We start from the raw sequence: 25,483 nt of genomic DNA on the forward strand, positions 1-25,483 counted from the left end.
CACAGTTCTGGTGTTTTTCTTCCACCGTTTCACACACAGAAGGAATTACCCATTTCATTACAGAGGCCAGAATGCTGCCTCCTCTGGAATCAGACTGCTGCTTCCTCTTGGATAAAACTGGGTCTTCATTCTCCTGGAGTTCCACAGCGCCTGGGCTGCTATCACCCTCTTCTCCTCTCGAATACACTAAGGAAACAGTGATTATTAAGATATTGATGCTTTTCACTTGCACCTGGAGTTGAAATACTCATAAATAAGTGTTTTAAACTCATTAGAGTGGGACGACACCTCTTGCAACCCTGATCTTTTGCAAACTTCAGTTTGTCAAAAATTAAGTAGTTGCAGGGTTTAAGAAATGTTAATCAACAACTAAGTAAAATTCAAAGAACCAGATTGAAGATATGTACCATGAAGTACTCTAATCTCCTCAAATATGTTCAGCTGGTATCTGAAGCTAAGTCTCCAGATAGGTTGTATCATGATGATAAATATTTAGAAACCATTTTAGCATAATGTATTTTAACTATAATTCTTTTAAAACATAACATTAATGTGTGCTAGCAGAACACCATTTAAAAAATAAAAGTGAGGCATCTTCAAAATGCCAGTGGTGTTGGAAATTTGTCTTTCAAAATTTGAATTTCACACCCCTTCTCCTTTCTGCAGGCTAACTACATTCCCAGCTTCCTTTCCTCTTCACAGCATTTCTTTTAGCAGTCTTTTCCTCCCTCTTCTCTACGGGCTTTTTATTTCTCTCTCTCCTTTTCTCATTTTCCCCCTCATCATCAGCCTTTGTCGTTGCTTTGTTAGCCACCTTTTCGCTTCTTTTGTTTCTTCCATTGCCTTTCTTCATTGTAATAAATGGACACTCTATGAAGAACCCTTCTCAGAAGGCTTTGTAGTTAGCTGGTACACTGATTGCACCCCAACCCTGTCAAGTTTTTGGTACTACAGGACTGTAAATGTCAAAGTTAGTAGTTGTAATCACCAATTAATCAGTTACTGAAAGCTGTCTCTCTATGCCTGTGAAACTACTACCCGTTGTCCAACCTCTTTCATAAGCATTACTAGTTTTGTAAAAACTTTCAGTTAAGATCTGCTGCTGATTATCTGGAACATAGAAGTTAGTATATAATCATTTAACCCTTTTAGTAAACTTTCTTAATGGAAAATGTTCTTGACGCTGTCGAGCAGTCGTGGAACCACCTGCCTCCACCTGCCTTTGTCCACTCAGACTTTGACATACATTTACATCTCTTGCATGCAGGTAATCTCTTTATGAATTATCTGTGCTGACATGCAAGAAAGCTCTATAAGAACTGTGTTAAATATACCCTTCATTCACCAAGTTTATTTATTTAGTTTTACTTCTGCTTCTAATTCTGTTTCGTTTTGGCTTGGTTTGTTTTTTTTTTTTTTCCATCTGTTTACCAGGTTGTTGCATCTTATAGCATAACAGGAAGCATCTTTATTGACTTCTAGTCACTATTCTTTTATGAGAAAAATTACTCTAGAGACATAGTGATCTCAATTTATACCCAAAGCTGCTTCAGTGAATAAGGGCACGCTCCTAAATGCTGTACCTGCAAAAATATAACATCATTCAATAACAGAAAATAACAAATATTGTTTGCACAGCACCTCTTTGGTTAGGCAAGTTTTCTTGCTTCAGTCCTATCTCTCACAACTGCGTGGGATTATCTGTGCACAGTGTCTTCAGAAAAGGAATCATTTTACCAGATAACCACTGCATAGCTTGCATGTGACTATTGTTTAATACTGTCTCCAGTGTGTACTGTTGTAAAACAGATAAGCCCATTCAGAAGCATAGCTGTTAAACTGTTGATAGTCTTACGGGTTACAAAAAGAATTCATGTAGTGAATACCGTGAAAGATTAGGACTTGTCTGGAGCCTTACATTTTTTTGCTTGTTCTTTAATTTCAAAAACTAATACAAAATGCTGAGCAAGTAAGTCTAAGCAATAGGAGTTAATAAGGCAATATACTTTATTACACAAATATCTTAGTAGTAGAAACAGAATTAAATTATTTTCTATTCTTAATTACATTTAAACTAAAAAAGAAACTTCTTCAAATGCTGGGATTTTTTGTTTAGTCTCTTTTAAACTTAACTGCTTATTATAAAACATATTTCTATCTGTTTGTTATTCTTACTGATAACTTACAGGGCAAGAAAAATATTTTAAATAATGCACTATATTACTGCAGGGATTTTGTAATGGATTGAAGGGAGACATTTCTGCCCAGATACTGCATTTGGTGGGCCTTGTAGTTAGAGACCTGGAAGAGGAAGGGTTATCTACAACTTGAGCGAGTTTATTATGGCTTAGTGATTTGCTGATTGATTTCATTTGCTGTCAGTTAAGGCTCTCTTAATGTCAGCTTTCTTTGCATAATGCTTTGAAATAAAGACTGATGAAGTTTTTCAGATTGATGCCGCTTACATAAACTGACCCTGATTTGCCCTTCTGCATGACAATATAAGTGACAGCAGTTAGATGAAAATATAGCAATGAATATGCAACTTAAGGATTAAGAAAAACACAGTAAACCTTTCAGAATATAAAAATAGGCCTGAAAAAAGAGGCTGTTCTGTTAATTCCACAGTTGTCCTGTCGTGAAGAAATAGACTGGGATAGCATCCCAACTGATACACCACTGAAGTGAAATTCAAAGAGAACAGCTTTTGAAAGGATTAAAAGTTAACTTGTTTTTTACCAAATTCTACCTTCTTTTTTTTTTTTTTTTAAATCTTTGTGGAACAGAGTGGTGTGTAAATTGTGGCTCATAAATTCACATATATTATTAGCTGCAAATTTTCCTTTTTACATTGTTATATTTCAAGGATCATAATTAACCACTTAGAAGCTGCTGTCTTGATTTTTCAGTTACCGAATTGATTGATGGTCTAGTGATATGTGCTGCAGAATCCTAAGGTCATGAGTACCGACTCTTCTTATATTGGACTGTGAAAAGCATAAATTCTTAAGGATTGATAAGATCTACTGCTCTGGCTGTTCCAGGACAAATAAGTTAGGGGGTTGAGAGAAAATGGAAAGGGCTGGAGGGTGCCAAAGTAATAGATAGAGGGTGAACATGGAACTGTTTTATAAACCTGAATAACAGGAATACACAGCCTGAATGTTGGCAAGTTTACCTGCAAAGGATTGAGTCTTTAATGGATTTTAAAGAGATAATGTCCATGGAAAGACCACCATTTGTTTTTCCTTCTGGAACCCTGGTAGAGCTTATACTTAGATTCCTTTGAATTGCTTCCACATCATGACCTTTTTTGACAAAAACTGGGTTCTAAAGTAAAGATCAGGAGGAAACAGTCATCTGTTCCACCTGTGGGGGAAACATGCAATGCCCATTTAATGCCTGAAGATTATACTTTAGTTCTGACTTCTCTCTGTTGAGAGGCAGATTGTGTGTTCTTTCCAATACCAGCACTGATTTCTATGTACCCTCTTCCTGATTGTCTTATAATTGACAAATCCTAAAGGGAGAGATTAGAGAACAAAGCATCATGGTGTTGCTAGTGCCTATAGTGCCAGACTTTCCATCCAGTTTCCCATTCTCAAAGGAATAACATTTTAATAAATTACTTTTGATACAGCACAAGCTAAAGATTACAAGTTGAAGATTAAATTCTGAAGTTTTTACAAATGCTTGCAAAGACCACAGGACTGGGTTTTGAGCAGTGAGTCTCTGACATGTCAAAATGTGATGTTTGTCAGTACCTTGGGAAAGGGTACTATCTTAGATGCTTGATTTGTTCTACAGTTAGTCCATGTGAGATTTGCTGCAAGTTTTACTCTTTTGGGAAACAGACTGTGGGACTGTGTAAGCATTTGATGCCTAGAGGGCACGTAGAATAGCTGTAAATCTGGTTGTCCCTACTTAAAAACAAGTTGAATGGGGGAAAGTAAAATAAAATACTGTAAGAAACAGTGCTAAAATGTCTCCCAAGTTTCTCCCAGCCTCCACCATTTTAGTTCAAGGACATCCTGAAATAAAATTCATATTTTTGTACTCCACAGCCATTTATTGTCTCATTGATTTTTGAACCTTTGTAAAGTTAAGCATTTACACGAGTTGTAAAAAGGACTTTTGCGGCTTAATTACACACTTTCTGAAAAACTATTTTCTATGTTTATTTTGAAAATACTTTCTGCTACTTCATTTAATGTTAATATGTTAATGTTAATAAGTATTCCCAGTTCACCTTGTTTATACTAGTTATGCCTTGGCATCATCTGTCATAATCACCTCCTATTGTCTGCCACTCCATCAGTAGTGTTTCTTTTCAGGCTACTTTCCTCGTTTCTTAGCTACAAAAGGTGAAAAACAGTAGAAAACATCTGCAGTTTCTAGATTTGATAAGCTGGGTAAGTGATTTCCCTGTGTTACCAGCATCCACAGGCACAATTTCTTGTAAGTGACCTAACTGCGAGTAGTGGTCCAGCTCTGAAAAATGGACAAGGTAGCGTAGCTAATTAACATCAGAGGTAGTTTGGAAAATGCTGGACCCTAGGGGTCTTGTAAGTTAGGGTAGCATGAGGTCCTTGGATAAGGACCAACCGCTTCTGTTGATCCACCATTAAAATCACCACTCAAGCACGCAATGTTGCAGTGCCTGCAGTTGTTACGAAATCTGGTAAAAAAAAAAAAAGATTAAAGAAGGCTTTCTCAATCTAGTTACGATATAATATAGTGTGGAGTACTTTACTTCTGATCCTATTGTTGAAGAATACTTTATGGTCTTTAGGCAAACGCATCTCACAAGTGCCTATCCTCCTTAGTTTTCTCTTTTCAGTGTCGCTGTAAGTATCCAGTTTTATAAACAGAATTCAGAATGTCGCTTTTTCTTACGCTTCTAAGGAATCAGATCTAAGTGTTGTCTGTTGGCCAGAATGGGCTATAACAGCCTGTTCTTACTTGCCAGGTTCCAAACCTATAATAATAGCAATACGAATCTTATTCTGCAATCAGATGATAAGTTTCCATTTAATGAAAAGATGTGTGGTGCACTTGCTGAGGACAAAGCAGAAAATCAATATTATCTAAAAAAGCTCATCAGGTAACAACACATCTTTGAAGTGTTGGTCTGAATGAGGACAACCAGAGCTCTGCCAATAAAAAAATTACTGTCTTCTTTACTTTGTCTTTCAGGCTGTTCCAAGTGAACAGCTTTGTCACTTAGTTTGTTGAACTCTTTCATAGAAGAGGCCCAGACTTAAGTATAGGGGAATCTCACTCGTCCAGTAGTTTTTAGCACATGTTGATTGGGATTTATACCTTCCTGAGTTGAGCTCACCTGTCATCTGTGTGGTAGTGCCAAAAATAGAGTCCTAGCAAGGGTTTTCTTCAACTGTACATCCATTGTTAGTAGAACTTGATATGCCAAGATTACAGGCGTAATTTTATCAGTTCTTATTCCTCAGATTGTGATGGCTAAAAGCAAACTTAGGGAGGAAAATGTTTTCTCTATTTCATAGTAAGCTTAAGGATAGCAAATTGTCAAGCTTATTGTCAGTACCGCTTTTGGCAGACATTGCCAGCGTTCTCAAACTTTTGCTTTGGAAACAGGGATGCTAATAAGCATGCTCATTGTGAAGGTCCATAGTAGATGTACTGTGCTCTTTACATTTCCTTTGACTTTTCAGATTTTGGAACAAGAGCTGTTGTTCCTGAAATTTCTAATAAAACATTTTCATGGCATAAATCAGGACTTGAAAACAAGTCTGAAAATCTAACCATTTGTATGTTGGATTTTTTAAAATATGGATGTTGATAAAGTTCAAGAATGGATGGAGCAAGCTAGTTATATCACTAAAGTCTGAGTTTAGGCAGAATGAAGGGAAAACACCTGTCCATCCTATATGTGGCAGCAGACGTTAGATTAAGAGTGTATCCATTTAGCTGAGGAATGCAATTCAGCTTCTCTGGATCATTGCTTTCTCTGTAGAGACTTACTGGTGCTTTTTCCTGTGCTGGGATCATGAAGTTTTGCATGTAACTGATGTTTTGGTGAGAAGCCAAAATGAAAAAAGTAGTTTGCTCTCCAATCTAACAGGAATATTTTAGTGTTTCCTTACAAAACTACAAAATGTTGCTTTATGTAGCATGAAATATTTATGTTGAATTAAAATACAGTGCTACTATGAGCACTTCGTGAGAGAAGCAAAGGAAATGAAGTAACTAAGTCACAAAACTTTGCACAGTTTTCTAGTCCGTGTGCTCCATTAGACCTAAAATCTGATATGAAGATTGGGACTCAGTAGTGATCCCAACATAATCACAGTTGTCATATTGAATAAACCTGACAGAAGGGATCTTAGTGTCTCCTAAGAAATGGCAACTACAGCAGAGATTGTCTTTTCTTCTTGGAAACTACGAAGTGGACACATTTCCCCCTTCTAAGCATAGGTAAAATAGTTTATCTAATTCAGTTTGAAAATGTTTTAATCTGAAATTGAAAAACTGCTTCTTGGGGTCAGAAAGACATAATCTATATCCTTTCGTAGCTCTAGTCAAAGTGTTGAGGGAAATGTGAACCCAGATTTTGTAGGGTGATCGTTTTCTTCTGGAGTCAGCAACAGACTTTTTCTACACTGCTTACAACTATGTTTGTATTTTTTCACTAGTTTCTAAGAGGATACGCAGAAGTTGCAGTAGCATCTATTTGTCTGTAAAGCATATTTTTTTACTAAATGTGATTGAAATTGGTCTTGGTTAATAGAGCACTCTTTAAAACCAATGAAAAAACTGTGGTTTACTTTTCAGTAAACTCATTGTTCCTACTGCATTTGCAAACAGTCAAGCTAGTTACTTGTTTTGGATAGTTTGCAGACCGCATTTTGGATGAACAGAAGAGTTTTCCAGATCACACATTTACCTTCCATGTGAAGTTGCTTCAGGCTTTTCTGCTTAGTAACTTCTTTCCTCTTCTTGAATTGTTATCATAAACATACACGTATAATTAATCCGTTAAATTTCGGACAGTTAAGACTTAGTGTTTAGTCAACATTCATTTATAAAAATTGGTTTGCTTATATAGGATATCCTATATGTAGCATACCCTTGAAATAAGAAAGAATGTGCTTTCAAAAAGTGATTTTACTTCTATGAATTCAGTTGTGGAAACAAAAGTCTGTACTTCAGCTTTTGTACATTTTCTCTTACAATTTTGTACAATTTTGTTGAGTGGTAATTTGCTTCCATGGTCCAGAGATATTTCTGGGTAGTCAAGGCTGCAGGTAGCTCCTTTGCTATAAAATTCTCAGGATGCTTTCTACCTGGTCATACCAACAAACACATTGGTCTTTATCAGTTTCTAGATCAGTGTTATTTTTGAAGTTCTTACACTTTGTAATAATTTTCATGGTAACTTTTTATTCCGATCCACTGTGGTTTCCAGTAGAACCACTTCCCCTTCAGTCTCTGTCAATTTCAATGCTCCCTTTTCAATTTTCTTGTAGGAAGTCATGTCATTACCTCCTGCAGAAAGCCTAGCCTTTTATTTAGAGCTTCATTCCCTTGGGCTATCCTCTGAGACCTACAGGGTAAAGCAATTGTTATTGAAGCAGAGGGGATAGGCTCAGGCCCTGTGTGTGGCACTGAGTCAGCTTTCATTTAGAAAAAAAAAAGGTTGTAACAGAACTGACCTGCTTTTTGGCACATTTAAATTGTGCATGCCACGCTTGAATGGAACCCAACAAAAAGTTTAGTGTTGAAATGAGATACAAGGAGAATAGATCATTAAATAAGTGCCAAACAGCTGCAAAAGTGCAATTTTGCTCAGTGCTGTTTCCGTTGAGTTTTTTTCTGATGCCTGAGAAGCTGTTGCATTTACATCCTTCACTGATGATGCCACTAGACATTTTGGACTATGGGTCAAGGCATCCAGAATGCGTTTTCAAATACTAAAATGTATGGGGGAAATTTTAGTCCTTTATTCCCTAAATACAGCTCTCCTAAATCTTTAATAAGTATCCTGATATCTCCTGAAAACAAAAGTATTTTATATATGTTTTGTCTTCTGGACTTATTTTAACTAATCTTATTTATGTCAGTTTGAAGCAAGACAGTAATGACAGGCATTCTACAGGTTATCTATTAAGTATGCAGAACTCCATGCTGTGGAGTTTTGTTTTCACACCAGTTGCTTTTGCCTGAACTGCACTTCAGCCAACTTCTGTACCGTAAATGAAATTCTCAGTCTTCTCAGATTCTCATCTAAGCACTTTGTTATACTAGAGTTAGCCTTTCATTCTTTTGAAGTCCATTCATTATTCCTTCTCTTGTTCTTTTTCATCTTTTTGTATATGTTGCCCTTAGGTAAATTTGCTACCTGCTAACATTCTTTTTAGTTGAAGAATTTCCTGAAGGGAGAACCTAACAGTCACATTTTTACTTTTTACATTTTTTTTTGAGCACATTGTGTAAAGTATATGCTCTTTTTATTGTAGCTGCTGCAACTGATGTTACAAACTCAATGCTTACGTTGCCGTGCTGTTTTATACGTATTAATAAGCATAATTTCACAAAAGGTCACCTTCCTTTAGTTTTCTTCTGTCTAAACAGGAGGTACAGTTCTATGATAACAGCAGGCCCAATAAGATTCTGAGCTAATGGTATAACGGTTATAAAACCAAAGAAAATTATTTTTAATCACTTGGTGTTTTCTTTGCAACTTCAGAATAGTCTAAAACTTTAAATGGAAACGTCCATTTGCAATTGTATACAATTCATAATGCAAATAGAAATTGTTTTGAGCTGTGTTTGTTCTTGTTAGCGTTAGGGTTAGGGCAAGGGAGACAACATGTATTTTAATTTGAAATTAAAAATGCTGGTTTTGTAATGTATAATAAATACATTAAAATTTTGATGAGAGGTCTGCTAATTTGCATATGCTGATCTGTATATCTTTTGTCATATGTTTGTACTATAACTGGATTGTAAACAGCTGAAGTTTGAGTAACCTTTGAATTTCATAAATTAATTTGAAGAAAGCTTTCTTTGCATGTTTCATATTCCTTAAAGATCATGTAATTTGTCAGTATTAGCCATTTTTCACTTTACATAAAGGACTCCTGAAGAGTGGAGTCTTCCAGTCTTGTGTATTTGTAGCCAGTAAAACATGGAAAAGCTGTTTTAAAGCATCTATAGCACTGTGCACCTCAAAATTACTGGTTCTAGAAATGGTCTGTGGAACAAGGAAATTATTGGTTTTTCAAGTGTACACAGAGTTGGGAAAAATTGTTTTTATATGTCCTCTGGAGGACTGTCTCTAATGTTAAGTGTTCTCAGTAATTTTAAAGATTGATCTGGAAAAAGAAAGCACAGCTTAAATTTGGCTATTTTGTCCTGGAGTTCACTGGTTTATAGTTTACAAGCAGCATCAAAGTAGTTTGTCTCATTTTTACTCTCAATTCAGGTTTCTCAGCTTCACCAACCTGTATCTTAAACCAGAAATGTTTATACGTAGCCTGGTATTACAGATGAGACATCTTTGGAGAGGGCATAGGGACCTTCTTCCTTATGGCTGCTTTGAAATAAACCATTATAATTTACTTCTGAAAAATCAGTAGCACGTGATGTAGAACTTTAAATAATGGTGAAGACATTGGAATAAAAAGAAGTGGAAGAGTCCTTAAAAAAAAACCCAAAACCAAAACATTCATGTGTCTGATTAACTCATTTATTTATTTGATTAATGCAGAGTAATTAATTACAATTTGTGCTCTTAAAATTGACAGTCCTTTGCAAATTTCAACAATTATTTACTAGCATAGTGTTCCATCCTTAATAGCACTTTGTAATTACTGAATTGCAGACTGGTTGAGGTGGGAAGGGACCTCTGGAGGTCATCTTGCCCAAGCACGCTGCTCGAGCAGGGCCACCTAGAGCCAGTAATGTTTAAAATCAGTATTCTTCAGCCCCACTGTTGCTGTGGCCTCCTTGGTGAAGTCTTCTCCCCAATAACTTTCCTATATTACTCATCTGTCTGAAAAGGTTTTAACTTTTAAAGCGGTCTGAGTTGCAATAATATTGGCTCCTATAATGTACAGGGATCAGTACATCTGGCCTTTCTGGACAAAAGTAATTTTCTGGTATGTATTTTTAATACATTTTTCTTTGTAATGGAAGAGAAATTTTTATTGTTTCGTGTTCTGTTCCCAGTTTGTATGTTGCACTATTACCAACACATTCAAAATCAGAAAGGATCGCCTAAATGCAGATCCTGCAGATGTGTATGAATGCCAAATTTTATGCTATAAAAATTCATCAGGAGGGTTGCTGAAGTATCTTATTGCTATGTATACTTAAAAACTATGTATACAGCTTAGTGCTATGTGTACTCAAAAACAAAAGAAAACAAAACACTCCTTAGCAGGAGAGGAAAAAAATTCTGCAGAACTAGATGTGCCTTCTTTGATTTTCTGTCAACAGACTTCGTTGATCCTGGAACAGTTTCCAGAACTGCAGCTATATTTTTATCTGTAACGTGCAAATAGAGTTCTAAATTAAGGCACCGAACTCCTTCAGAGATACATCTAGTCGTTATGTGGCAGATATTGTAACATGCAAGTGACTTCTATGCCCATTCTGCATGTATCAAGCATTCTACTAAGTGGAAATATTGTGGAAATATTGTGAAAAACATATCCATGGCTCAGTCTGTGACTGACATAAGATAAATAAAATCATGTCTAAATAAATGATGTCCAATGGCACATCTAAAAACCCGAAGTGTCTGTCTTCCTCTGAACGGCATTTAGAATGAATATTCTGCACCTTCATTATCAGTGATTCCACGTCACCTACTGAAAGACCCAAAAATACTGGTTTCCCTAGTCTGGTCCTGAGTGAAAAATCTAAACTGATCATGACTCTTCGCTGGGGAGTTAGGATTTACTGAAAGGAGTGTGAACCTATGGGTACATAAGTGCAACCTTCTGCATCAATAATAAACTGTTAATGGCTGTTACTGCTTCCTTCTGGACTAAAACAACAACCATGACAAAACAAAATGAACCAAACCTAGATGTCTTACAAAATAATACTTGCCATGTCTGAAAAGAAAAGCCTGTGAATGAAAACATTTTTCCTAGATTGAAAATTTTCAAATTCATTAAGCAAGGACAAATGAAATAGCTGATTTGAGCATCGAGGAGTTGATAATTGTTGTTTTAGGTACCTGCATGGACTCAGAGTGGCCCTGGAGATATAGAATGGAACTGTATACGTTGGATAGCTGTATAGCTGTAGAGTCTTCAATAGCTTGCGGTAGCAGAGGTAAAAGGAAAACAGTAAAGAATCGTTTCTGTGCATTCTAGTTCAGTCATACCTTTAAATATCATGTGGGTAGTAATGAAAGAAACATGTAAGATTTTTTCTACATGAGAGCTGAGACACAGCTTGTTATGAAGCATTGGTATAATCCTTGTTTATGAGTCACAGGCCCAGTCCATAGACATATTTCAACATATGTCTAATTTTTAACATGTGGGCAGTTGCCATATGAAGACTCTCAGGCAGTTTTATATGGGGTGTGAGATATATCCACATTCTTGCTTGGTATTGTTTGTGAAGAGCTGCAGCATTTTAGACACGTTGAATGTGGATGAAAAATTTTAAGAGCAGGATCAGAGCTGCCAGTGGCAAACTTACAGAGCTATGCGAATACACTTTTAGGACTAGCACCATAGTATGTAAAACATTTTGGGTATTCTTTCTGATGAGAAAAGATATTATATTGTTAATTTTACACTGGTGTTTTCTACATTTGACAATGAAATGACTTGATTGATTTCAGCTATGTTAGCTTTTATTCTGAAAAGCGGTAGTGTGGTTTTAGAACAAAGAAAGGAAAACAGTAAAAAAATCTTGTGAATGCCTGTTTGTGGTACTAAGTTTATTTTTGTCTGTACCACAGACTTACATTTAGAAGGCCAATTTCATATTATCTGTAGTCTGTTCTTACAGTAGGAACTCACTACAGGTCATTTCAGAAGGGAAAACTATAACTTATAAAAAGTGATTAACCACTTGTAAAGACCAATAATCTCAACAGTGTAACACTATTTAGGGTAGATATAAAGTTACCAGTACTGCCAAATCACTTGTACTCTCTTGTGCTGCTAAGTTTGTTATCAGTCTGATCAATATTACACAGTTGAGACATTCTTCCCCTATATACATGAAAACAATTATATTTTCCCAGCTATATTGTAATCTGATTATTTAGTTTCAGAGGTTTGTAGGTTTACTGTGTTTCTTTTGTTTCTGCCTTTTTTTTTTTCTTTTAAACGTGTTGTGGGACTCGACTCATTTTGAAAATATGAACATTTACCTGAAACTGTGTAGTGGCTTTTTGTAAAGAGAATTTGAACTTGCACTGAGTGTTATATTTAAATACAACAAAAAATGGTATTAGCTGCTCAATGCAGTAGTGCATGTTTGAAAACAGCACACCAAAACACCTTCTAATTAGGGTGCATAGTCAGCTGCTTTTCTTCGATGCTATTCATATTTAAGATTCTAGAAAGAATACAAAATCCCATGTTAGGTGCTTTCAGTGTTTAGGTCCTAAGACTGAAATTTTGCCTGGCTTACAACCTTTGTTTGATTTCTCTGATTAGTAAAATTTAGATCTTCTATAATGAATTTGGGTGTATGCTATTTGATATTTAAATATAGGCTGCCTGGCACTGATGATTTCTTTTACTTTTTAAAGGCCATGATTAAAAGTTTTATGGATGTCTACCAAATTGCAAGTTCCAGAATTGACATGTTAATGAGAAAAATAGCATCTCATCAGCTTCAAACTACAGCCCTAAAGTCCAAGCTCCAAACCGCTTGCCTTCATGAAACTGAAAGCGTACAATTGGTAAGTCTGCTTTTCAAGTAATTTTTGTCATTTGGATGTGGTTTCCTAGCCAGCATCTCTCTTCATGCTGCATAGTTTCTGTAGGGAAATGCAATAATATATCATTATAAACATAATAGAGCAATAAAACTAGTGTCAACAGAAACCTTCTGAGACTTTTTTCAGAAGAGAAAGGGGATGGTAAAAGTTAGCACAAGGATTAATTTTACTGCTGTATCTTCTACAAGAACTTGTTCGTTGCTGCTGTCACTGGAAAAGTATACACTGTGATTCCTTCTTTGTTTTTGGCAGTACAGTAAATGGTTGAATTTTGGACCTGAAGAATTTAACCATCTAAAGATATCACAGCATGTTAAATCAGAATGTTATCAACTGTACTTATAAACAAAATGTTTATTAGGATGCATTACTTTTTTATACATTTGTGGTTATGAATAATAATTCTCACTAAAGTTACAAGGTTAAAAAACAGTTTCAGAAATCATTTCTTGTGTAGCATGTGGTTGCCCACAAAGATACTTGGACTTGTTTAAGGTGATTCTTCAGATCTGAGATGTTTCTGTGGGGGGGATTACTGAATGCAGATGTATATGTGTCACACAGGCAGGAGGCCAGACACATGAACTGTCACACATACATAGCCAAGTATGTCTAGAATGAGACTGTAAGCTGTACAACTTGGATTCACTTGAAGTATTTCTTCTCCATCTTTCTTTACTTATCCACATAGGATAAAGGAGAAAGCTCTGGAGGGTTGGTTTGTTTGTTTGTTGGTTGGTTGTTTTGTTTTGTTGGTTTTGTTTGTTTGTTTGTTTTTCCCCTCTTCTCCTTTCTCCTTTCTCTTCTTTTATTCTTATGAAGCAAAGTACCATATAGAAAATGAGGTTTGTTTGTATCTTTTTTGAAACAGAAAATCTGTAAGAAGAGAGCCGTCACTAATGCAAATGACATAAATGCATTGGCTAATGTACATATAATGACTGTGGCTGCAACTTTGGTTGGTTCCAACACAATTATATTAACGTCTTACCCTTCTTCTAAATTGGGTCAGCACAATGGGAAATTAGCACAAATACAAAATATGTTAGTCAATGCTGAATTTCAGTTTTAAGATTTTGAGAAGATAATTGTTGAATGAAAACATTGATTTTTTTTCTGACCACACAACCTTTCTGAGAAACTAAATGAAACTGCTTCACTGGAATTGCTTCTTTTCTCCTCCAACCAGTCTTCCTTTATGTTGTCTGCTAGGTTTACATGTGTCCTGCTGAGCCTGGGCCCAGAGTAATTGTGTTGCTCCTTTGCCTGTTGTGATTGTTTTTGTTGTTTAAATCAAGATGACCGCTTGTGTACTAAGGACTGGAAAGTCTGCCAAACTTGCTGCAGTGAGATTTGCTTTCATTTGGATTGAGAGAGCTTTTAGCAAAGATGATGCCAGTCCTGTCTATGAAGAGCTTGATATGTTACAGAGCAAACGAACAACTTGTCACCCCAGCTCTGCGATGCCTGTGCTTAAGTGCAGTGCTTTTTAACTAATTTCTGTCTGCCTACAGTATCAACGTAAAGATGATACTTTTTGCACTGTATAATAGTAGGATCTCTTGGCCCTTCTGTACAACACTAAAGGGAGAAAAGTAGTCCTTCCTTTAGATACAGTTTAATTTGAACTTAACCAGAAGCATCAGTAGAAAATGCTTTAAAATTTTGATGTAAAGGCAAAAACTCAGAATGCTCAAGTTTCCATGGAAGAAAGTGTGTTTATAGTATATTTTGTAGTGTTGGGGTTTTCTGTAAAGGTTGTGCCTCATATTTGCAGAAGTTGCATCAAGCATGACTTCTAGTAACTTCAGGCATCACAGCTTTCCAGAGTGACTTAAATTTTAAAGGTTCAGCCAATACTGTTCTGATTTTGAGGACGAAGTTTTGCAATAAATTTCTGTGTTAAAAAAATAGAACATATTTTCCTGCTTGACTATTTTAAATGAAAGGGTGTAATGACTTTTCTTCAGCATCTATTTGGTTTCAGAATTGTGTACACTTTGGCCTCAATCCACTGTGTTTAATCACATATCCAGTTCTTGTAGCATTGCAGGCAAAACTTTTCATATAGGAGACAAACACAGCACCTGGACTGTATTAATTGCAGGTCTTCATATGACGTGTGCTTGTGTTCCTGCAACAGTAACCTATTGCTCAGTGCCCAAACATATTTTTGAAAAATCTTTCAGGTGTATACCATGTGTGGACTCTTAGCTTAGAAGTCTGGGGTTTATCTCACTATGCTGTAGCTGTCTCTTGATGGCTTGTATGCTAGTTGTAGAAGGTTCCTGCCCTCCCAGCTGTCCATTGCATTCAAGTATTGGCCATTCATTCATCAGTATTGATCTCTTCCATGTTCGGAATATAATTGACCTTTTTGTACTGAAATTTTAACTGCGTCACCTTTCTTTCTGTTCACACACTTTTTCCTCTTCTGTTGCTTTGGGTTTTGCTGATAAGTGTCAAAACACAACTGATGCCATAAGGCAACACCAGTGATTCTGATTTTTCGTCTTTTATCTAAGACTCTGAATTGACGTCTCCATCCTCCAGTCTGCTTCCAGTGCAGCCACTTTCCTTCTAGTCAGTAGTGTTTAGATTCTGAGATTGCTATGTGTGCTCATGCTAATGCCAACAGAGAGGAGCAGAAAGGGATATGATTATGATGGACAGAGGTGAGATGAACACTGGAAATACTGCTTACAGATAAGAGAATTATTATGTGGGGTGAAGGGGAGTCAATAGCAGGATGTCTCTGTACTCTTCATTAGTGTCCACCTATCTGTCTGTTGTACTCCTCTCTGATGATTATTCCTCTATGCAGAAGAAGACCATGTGCATTTTTCATTCTTGCAACTCGATATGGCTGAAATACAGATTATTTGTTTTCTACCTAAACTTCCTTTTTTTCTATTGTGCCCCTATTTTAAAAAAATTTTACTTCTTTTTTTTTTTCTTTACCAAATGTTTCTGAAATGTCTCCTGTATTTCCAAAGTGTCTTTTTTTTTCTTTCTGTTATCAAACCATTAACATTTGTAATAGTCTTTCTTTGCAACCATAACAGTTTCACATCTGCGCATTTCCTTGTTTTTAAAGTTTTTAAATTTTTAAAATTTACATTCTCTGAAGTGCAAATACCACAATCACAATTCTGTCCTCCTAGCTGCATCCCCACATCAAGGCTCTTGTCTATAGTTGGTGGAGCTAATAAAATGAGTTCAGCTAAGAAGATATAATTGATGTGGCAATATGTATTCTTGACAGTAAGGATGTAGGTTGCCAGAGGAGGAACAGTACTGCTTTACCGTGCAGGAGTATAGCCATAACCAATTACTTCGTGTGTGCTGTGGGGTGACACGTGACATCATATTAGTCACACGGCAAGCATGTGAATCCATGGTGTCTATACTGCCAAAGACTTTGTTGCTACAAGCACAGTGTTCTGGGGAGTAGATACAGTGACACTGTATTTTTCCAGTGTGACCTGACACATGTGAGGAACTGACAGAATTCAATTCATTGTAAAAATTCTCCAGAAAGTGTTTTCGTAGCTTTCAGCCCTGAGATTTTGTGCCTGATGTCAGTACTGCTGTCAGAATTCTAAGAATTTAAAATATATTGGTATCAGTTTTGGAGAACAAAAGAAGCAGTGTTGTATTACTAGTGGTTGGGTAGGTGTTTCCCTGATCCTGAATGTGCAGCTGATCTGGTGATATTCCTTCCTTTTTTTACTTTCACTTCAGAATCAAAGGAAAATAGAAAATAAAGGGGAAAATACAGTAATTTATAAAGATGATGAAGAGAGAAAAGCTTTGTGTGCACTGGAGAAGTGGAAATTTGTGCAGCTAGAAGGATAACTTTAACTGAAAGGGGGAGAAGGTAAGTTTCAGATGGGTGAGGTGGGTGAAGTGAAGGTCTGTAAGAAGAGCAGAGTTCTCTAACTAACCGCAAAAACCAATTGTTGTCTTTGGATGCTTCTCCTAACTGGGGTTGAAAATGAAATCACTCATGGCTTTATGTGTCTTTGCATCATCCTACTTTTTCCCCCCCCCGATGATTGTGGCTGTGTCTGTCCTTTGTCTGAAAATGCCTAGTGATATCACTTAAAGTACTGAAAATACAGGAACTGCAGGTTTTGCTAAGGTGAAAAAAGCATGTAGAATGATCTCATGTGTGAAAAATCCATATTTATTGTTGAGATGCTAGAAACTGACATACGCTCTCATTTTTGCATTGAAGAACTGCATTAAGCAAAATGAACACTTTTCTTCCTACTCAGAGCCGCCAGCTCAGTTCTCATGATCTACTTGAACCTCATTCATGGCTGGGGAGAGAGAAAATAAATATTTAATACTCAAATTTATCAGTTAACTACACCACTACACAGTAACTACACAGTTTCTTCCTACTGAGCCAGACTGGTCAGGGCAGCGGTTTTACATGTCTTTCCCCCAGACCCTTTGTTTCTTTGTCAGCAGTTCTATCTGTGTTTCAAGGCTGAGATCTGCATCTAACAGGGATGTAATGTCTCACATTTGGACTTACGAGAACAGAACTGGAGAGAGAGAAAAAAAACCCTATTTGCCTTTTCGCTTGCTGCATAGGAGAGAGAGGCACTCGCTCCATCGGTGTCGTGTTAAATGTCAGAGAGCGTCTTTCATGGGACAGAGCCATATCTCTTGTGTTAGGACATGGAATGACTGATGTAGCTGGGGGAATTCTTCCCAGATGTTGCAAGAAGCAAATAGGTCCTGGATGAAAACTCTGTTGGCTTTTCCACTACTTCATGCTAGCTTGATGCACAGTTGAACTGAAAAGTGTTTTTTTGAAAGATTTGGAATTGAACTGATTTTATGAAAGATTTTGAGATACTAGTTCTTAATTTGCCTTGCAAAAAATAATCAGACGTTATTTTTATCGTTACCCTCTGTCTTGCAGTGTTTTCTTGGAAGTAGTCTAGGACAGAATTCAGTAATATATGGACCTCAAATAACTGTGACTTTTGCTCAGCACTGTTAATTAGCAGTATGCGGTTTAGTTATTGTGAAACACATGAATGTTCTTAAAGTTACAGTAAGTAAAGACAAATCTGATGGGCCCACAAGGAGAATATCCCAGCTATTGAGGTGATAACTGACATGAAAGAGTGGAAATATCAATAAAGGCAAAAATAGAACACTGTATTCATAATATTTCCTAAGGTTGAAGTCTATCGGGCTGAATCCAAAAAGCAGTAATATATTCCAGAAACTATTTTTTTACTGAAATATTTGCATTTCTTGCCCAATTTTAAGCAACTGGGCATCGCTTGCCAACCTTACTGCATAGCCAAGGAATGCAGGTATCCTAGTGCAAATGCTCACATTGTCATGTGGTATTGCTTCCACAAGTAATAGTTGTAACCAAACAGTATAAATCATGTAGTTTAAACTATTTGCTTATTATGGAGTACCAATAAAAAAATAATAACATGAAACCAACGTTATAAATCACATTATGTAACTTAGGGCAAGGTGTTCAGAAACATTTACAGTAATTCAACAAAACATTTGCTATTTTGTACAGAATACTTCCCTTTCTATGCAAAATTTTTTTGATACTCAGAGTTCTAGGTATGTGAACTTTTAACTTGTCAGACTGTTGTAACATATTTGAAAATTATAGTAATTTGATTAAAATGTTGCCTATAAGGCAAAAGGTTCAGTTAATAGAATCCATATGTAATTAAAATGCAGAACTAAATGTAATCAGACCCCAGTGACTGGTGCCTTCATATTGATAGTTTTACAATGGCCTCTGGGGTTGAAAGTTTATGTTAGAGTTACAAATGTAGCTGCTATCCAGAAAAACAGCAAGACAGTTTACCTGTTTCAAGTATGACAATGTCCCGAGGTGATAGTCACACAACAAAAATAGTTGATAGTCTGAATTTTAGGGGTATCTTCTACAGGCAGGTAGTCAAAACACACGACTGCTGGAGTGTACTAGTCAGAGAGTTGCATTCAGCAGCAATACTACTACGTTAACATCCACAAATGAAGGATCTTGCTGTGAGCAAGAAACTGTGTATTTTTTTAATAATGTAGTTACTTAATTTGTGTGAATTCATGTTTGTATCATCTGGAAGTTATAGACACAACACTATGTACCAAGCCACAAAAGAAGTTTAAAAAAAATTCCTGAACTTTAAAAAAAAATAGAAATTATTTTCTCTGGACAGTTTTAAGAGTCGACATCCTGTGTTAGAGTTCTCTAATCATCACCAGCACAATTTACAATCAGAACACACAGAGAGCCAGTTCAGACCAGCTCATCTGTTGACTTTGGCAGAAGCCCTTAATCTCACTGTGTGCAGCTGCCACTTGAGAGCTGGGGACTCGGCAGAGAGCCGAAGGAGGGTGGGATGCAGGGTTGGTCAAGGCATGAACACATAGGCCTGCTTCATTTCAACAGCCGTGCGCTGCTTTTTTATAGTCTTTTCATTTTACAGCCTTTTTTTTTTTTTTTTTTTTTAAACCTGAAATTAAATGAGGACCTCTCATGAGCCACTGCGCTCCAGGCATAAGAAATTGTAATGTCTGGCTTCCAGAAACTGTCCCGTCAAAATGTGCTTCTGATTAGGTGGCTTAATTACAGCTGTGAAAACAATGTTGATTTAGGCCTCAAGATTCCAGTGCATGTCAGCCGTTATTAGCTAGCCTTGGACTGAAGCCACCATTTTAAAACTCTGTACCACTAAAGTCACACACTGCCTGACAACTTTTTATTTAGGCAGAAATGTTGCCAGAAGCAACACATTTTATGCAAAATATTTTTCATTGCGCAAATTTCAAATGTGACACTGTTGATGGACATAAAATGGGTAGTTACGGGTGGACTTCACCAAGTCCAAAACCTAACTTTTGGAAAAAAAAAAAAAAAAAAAGAACAACAAACTCACCCCCACCCACCCCCCCGTTTAAAATAGTTTTTACAAAGTTTGACTGACATAATGCTTAATTTTAATTCCTTTAATTCAGTTTTATTCCAAATCCAGCATGTTGGTTTAACCACCCAATTTTATTACATCTAAATTTTCCTGACAGTTTCATTTGCTGTTGGGAAATAAAATTGCCATTTTTGCAACATGGGAAATAATGGCTGGTTTCAAAACCAATATGTTTGAAACTTCCTTTGCCTGGAGCAGGTTAAGGCACACACTCAATTTACTTTAGGGGAAAAAAGCTCATTAAATAGTTTTTAATATTTTAATATAATTTAAGTAACTGCTATCACAGTGGGAAGGCTTATTAGGCCCATGTATTTACACCTGCACAGAGGTAAATGTTTGGGTAATTAGGTGGTTTCCAATACTTCAGCTTTTCACTGTAGTTACAGAGTTAATGCTGTAGACACTGTAGATGGACACAATGCATTTGCTGCATTTAAACATTACATTTCCACTTGTAGTATTGTGCTTTCAGGTGCTCAAGAGATTTAAGTGGCATTGGTTTTTTGTGTGTGTGTGGTGGGTTTTTTTTTTATTTGTTTTGTCTGTTCTTAAAGTCTCCTTAATGACATGAATTGACTAAGGAATGTGAGTGAATGTGTGTGGGTGTTAGCTCTCAGCTCAGGCTGGTGCTTTGGAAAACCAAGATCTACATTCTCACTTCATAGCTGCCATGAAATTCCAAATGTCCATGCTGTGTGGTTTAATGGAAACCATGAAGTTCCTAAATGACCGCAGGTTTGTTTCAATCTTAAGCACAAAACAAATCTTTCAAGTCATTGGCTGAGTCGCAAAAAACGCGGGTCATGTTTTGAGGAAGCTAATCTCTTCCTTTTTTGCCTTCATGGTTTGCATTTCTATGGCATTAGAAATGTGTTTCTGGTGAGGTACTGGAACTACCAGCTCACAAACAAGGGTCCTTAGTTCCCAGAGCTCAAAACAAGACACTTGGAAGCTGAAGCTGTATTCATCTCTTACCCTAAGTGCTCAGGCCAGTGCAACAGTTGTACCTCCAAGAGCAACTAACTGGAAATTGATTTTGAGACAGTAATGATGTGGATAAGGAAACAAGCCTAAAGTATAGGTTTGGGTTTACCGTGTAAAAAATCATCGTGCATTTATTCTCTGTCTTCAGGAGGTTAACAGAGAAAAAGAAAGTGAATGTGTATGCTTCACTGTGTTCAGCTTTTGAAGGAGAAATATTGGAAAGAGCTACTCCTTTATTTTCTTTGCAAAATGGTATGTAGGGTTTCCTGAAATTGAAAGTTTCAGAAAGGCCCCAGTTGCTCTGGGAACAACTTTGAGTTGGGAGACAGCCATCCAATGCCATTTTCCTAGTTAGGTGTCTTTGCAGTGGTCTTTCAAAACGTGTTTCATTGGTACTATGCAGTGAGTTTTACTCACTGGCTGCATATGTTTACTTTCTATTTTCTACACACCTCTGTGTCTTTTGCCTTCCTCCCACATCTCTCAAAGTGACATTTTCAGCACATCAACTTAAAAGAAACTTTTGTATATTATTACGTATACTGCTGATTCTGCAGTAGAAATAAAAGTATCGGGAGTGCTAGACGGGCTGTTATTTTGAGAACTGAATATTATAGACCAGGGCATTTAACCCTAGGAAAAAGTTTTTACAAAAGAACAGAGCCAAGGACACAATTTTACTTGCTTTATAGAAGAAAAGGAATGTTCTCTACAGAGGAAGACAAATTCACCTCTTTCCAGACTCAAGGACTTTTACTCAGGTCAGAAGGTGCTTCCTCCTTCCTTTTGAAGAAGTTATTTCAAGAAAGAGAGCTAGGAAGCTTCTTTTATTCCCTGCTAAACTGTGGGTTAAACATAAAGGGAATATCTGTTCTGAGACTGAATTTGCTGAGAAATTTTTGGAGGGGATTAAAGCATAGCTGTGCCTGAATTGGGTCTAGATTGGATGCTTAAATGGCGAATGAATCCATGCAATACAGATTGTCATTTTCCTATTTTTTTTTTTTTTTATTTTAAATTTCGATCCTATCATGTATACTGTTTTGAATAATCAGTTTCTTGTTCAAACACCTGTTTGGTTTTATGTTTCAAGATGAGTATGTAAAGCACTGTTTATAAGGAGAAAATTCAGAGCTGATCTTCAGGCATTATCTTTGATAAATAGTGCAAGATGTGTAGATGCCACCTGTGAGTAGCAATTAGATTGATCAGGATGGTATGTGGAACAATTTTTGTCATTTTTCATGGTGTTCATTGTTTACTTTGTACCACTAGTTCACTGTCCAGTTCTCCAGGGAGAAAAGATAAGAAAGACCTAGGGCAGTGTTTCCAGGAGTCTGCTTCTTTCTCAGGTAGCCCCAGAAATGCGTATATGTGCAGCATGCACTCAGTTATCATATAGCATGGATAAATAATGCTGCATGCGCCTATCTAAAAAAAAAATAAATGTGCTGACATTTAACTGGATTGGACCTGAAGAATCTATTTAAGCATAAAACTACATTTTAATTAGTGGGGAAGTAAGTATTCCTCTCAAAAAAAAAAAAAAAAGTACTTTAAGTGTTTGTAAAGCAAAACCTCGTGTTTAGAGGTTTATGTTTCCCTCTGGATGTCAGGAGATGACTGATGCTCCACCACCAGAGAATTCAGCGCCAGTGAGCAGACAAACCTTCCTCTGCAGGAGACGACTGTGGTGCTGTGTCTCCTCTTGGTCCCTGCTGCTGGTGCACTGGCTGGAAGGAAGGCCAGGGGAACACAGGGATGGGTATCGTGTCCACCCGTGGTCCCTCAGCAGGTTTCTCAGCTGTCAGACCTCACCTCACCAGTCAAAGGGGAGGGGTGGATCCCGCACAGGCTAGAGGGAGATAAGGAGAGCGATAAAGTGGGGTGGCTGTAAACCACAGCGGTCTCCTTTACTTTGTGCCTTTCTGGAATGTATAAAAACAGATGGTTTTTCTGTTGGTTTGCTTATGTTCTTTTCCCCTGCCTTCTCCTTTAATTGTGCCTATTGGCATCCTTTTCAGCTGGAGAAAAAAGAATAAACCTTTGTGGTCCTTTTTTGTGACATTTTTGCAGTACACTAACGTGTTTTTGTAGAAGTACATGTGTTCAGCTACTTCCATTGCCCGATTGCTTGCACTTTGTACTTGAAGCACAAGAGTTAAGGTAAGAAACGAAAAAAACCTCATGCCAACCTTTAAAATATATTATAGAGTATGACCTGCAGAGATAAAAAGACAGGAAATTCAGGGCATGAGGCATAACACTTGTTTTTAACTCATAATTTTATTCCTGTAATGTTGACATGATTTAAGGGCATACAGTCAGCAAGTTACATCTTAATGTTTATTTTTATTAGGTTTTACATACTTAAGTCACACTGCTTGATATTTACCCAACATATGCTTGTTTATTGTTGTTTTTAAATTACATATAGAAAACTTTTTGTGGAAGTCTGTGAAGCCCCCATTATGTAGTGAAGGTACAGTTTTTCCAGTTGATTGCAGTAAGGACCTGTTTTCTCTAGAGACTGAGCTCCTTGAAGCAGTTTGGCCTGTTAAATAAACTAGTACTTGAGAAAATGTTAAAAATGTGGAATGACTACACAGCAGAGAGTGAAGAACTTCGTTGCCATCTAAAAGGATGTTGTCATTATAATAATATTGATTTTTTTCAAATAACTTTCGTTTTCTTCAGTTTGTGTAATGTTTCGTTTAAAGAAAGAGACTTAGAAACAAACGTACTACTTAAACTATATCTTAATAATTTTACAAAACTTTGGCTTTTTTGTTGATTTGTTTTAGAAATGATACTTTTTGGAAAGGAGGGACCCTCTTTTTGTTAAGCAATCAATTGACTTTTTTTTTTTTTTTTTATGAAAGGTAGGGTACCTTTAAAATGCACAGTAAGTAATAAAATTTACTAAAAGTACAGGCAAGAACAGTGTGGTTATTTACCTGCAGTTTCCCTGCTACATGTGATGATTTTAGGAAGGCAAAATGACTTTATCATTCTGCTTCATCCTTTTCAGATGGCATAATTTCTTAAATTCCTACAGCTTTTTAGAGAGGAACCCATGGAACCTTTAAACCAATGTTGCCTTAAGACACCCCAGTTTTGGATCAGGACCTCGGCTGAAATTGGCTCATAAACCCATACTTCACTCAGTAAATGTCACCATAAAGCTGACATTGCAATACTTGTCTCTCTTAAATTTGTATGCTCACCAATATTTTGTCCTATCAGAGGCCAGAACCACAATAATTAACTAATTTTTCAGTTTTTGTTGAATCAAAGGTCTCATTTGATCACAAAAGAATCAGCTCCTATGGTGATTATAGGCCTGTGGTCAGACACATGTTAGTCTGTCAGACTGTGTGCAATATCAAGTTTTCTTTGCACGCTTTTGGGAGCCTGAGCCTGTATTGTAGCTTAACCAGGACCTTGCAAAGTTTCCTGATACTTAAAGTCACCCAGTTTCATTTTAATTTGTGCATGTCAAAACATCCCATTTCTTTAGGAACTTCTAGTTTAATTTAATAACTTGCTGAAATTTACTACACTTTAAATTTGAGATTTTTTTTAGAAGAGCATAATCTAATTGAGAGCTCTGAATAAAGGAATTTAAGCTATTATTCTGGAAGATACAAGACACATCAAATTACCAAAACATGCCTGTGCAAAATGAGTTTTTGAAGTTGGTCACAGCCTTCTTGTTTTACAAACCAAAAAGCTGAAGAAGCCTCTCTCCAAGTCTCCTGTGTTCTTCATGACTCTTCTGAGAAAAGGTTTGCATGCCTGATGAAAATTTGTGGTGTTCTGTGTTTTTGTTTTAACCCTATTTTGCTTCCAGAACATGCATTTGGTATATATGTACGAAAGGATGAAATATCATTAGCAGTTTTTTAATGTTGATTCACGTAAAATATGACTGGTATGTAGGAAATATTAGTTCCATTTCCTAGTGGGCATGTTCAGCCTCACAGAAGGTGATGATCTAGTACCTGTGGTAAGAGGCTGATTATGCTCAGGAATCTAAGTATAAAATGTTCTGTTGAAGTAATTGTTAGATTTTTTTTATTTAATTTCAAACTGAAGTAAAACTGTATATATAAATTCAGCCAAAACCAATAGAGACAGTAAACCTAGCTCACCCACACTCAAGTTGTTTATAACTGATAAGCTTGATTCCTCGCCCAGTTAGTGTAATTTGGAGCTTGCATTTACAAAAGACCTACATGTTAGCTGTCAACTGAAATTGAGCCTAAAATGGCTTTTTTTTAGACCATTCAGATATCAACAGATATTTTATAAGCAGTACTGCCTGAAAGCCAACTGTTTTCCCTGATAGTTACTGTTGTAAAACTACCCTATAGAATTCAAATGAATATACACTGCTTCAGATATTGCATGCAATTTGAGGAAGGAGTAATTCTTTTCTGAAGTTACTTGAACTAAGTTTTACTGGGAATGAGTGAAAATGAAACTGCTTCGTTTGAGTAAGGAAACAAAAGTTTGAAACCTAGTCCAAACCTACAGGGAGCCAAAT

General features: G+C 36.6%; 1 protein-coding gene across 11 annotated transcripts in view; it reads left to right on the forward strand.

Moving 5' to 3' along the window:
- The window catches only part of CCDC171 (coiled-coil domain containing 171), a 156,552-nt gene that overhangs the window by 119,715 nt on the left and 11,354 nt on the right, over positions 1–25,483 (forward strand). For 8 of the 11 annotated variants that reach the window (XM_021288812.2, XM_065046158.1, XM_065046160.1 and 5 more), the window contains one exon: positions 12,767–12,919. In XM_021288812.2, the coding sequence (XP_021144487.2) occupies positions 12,767–12,919 (153 nt within the window). Of the gene's footprint in view, positions 1–12,766; positions 12,920–16,702; positions 16,839–25,483 lie in introns of all 11 variants that reach the window. The other 3 variants (XM_021288814.2, XM_065046161.1, XM_021288815.2) reach the window with 1 other exon arrangement.

This window comes from Columba livia, chromosome Z (genome assembly GCF_036013475.1).
Source record: "Columba livia isolate bColLiv1 breed racing homer chromosome Z, bColLiv1.pat.W.v2, whole genome shotgun sequence".
NCBI lineage: Eukaryota > Metazoa > Chordata > Aves > Columbiformes > Columbidae > Columba > Columba livia.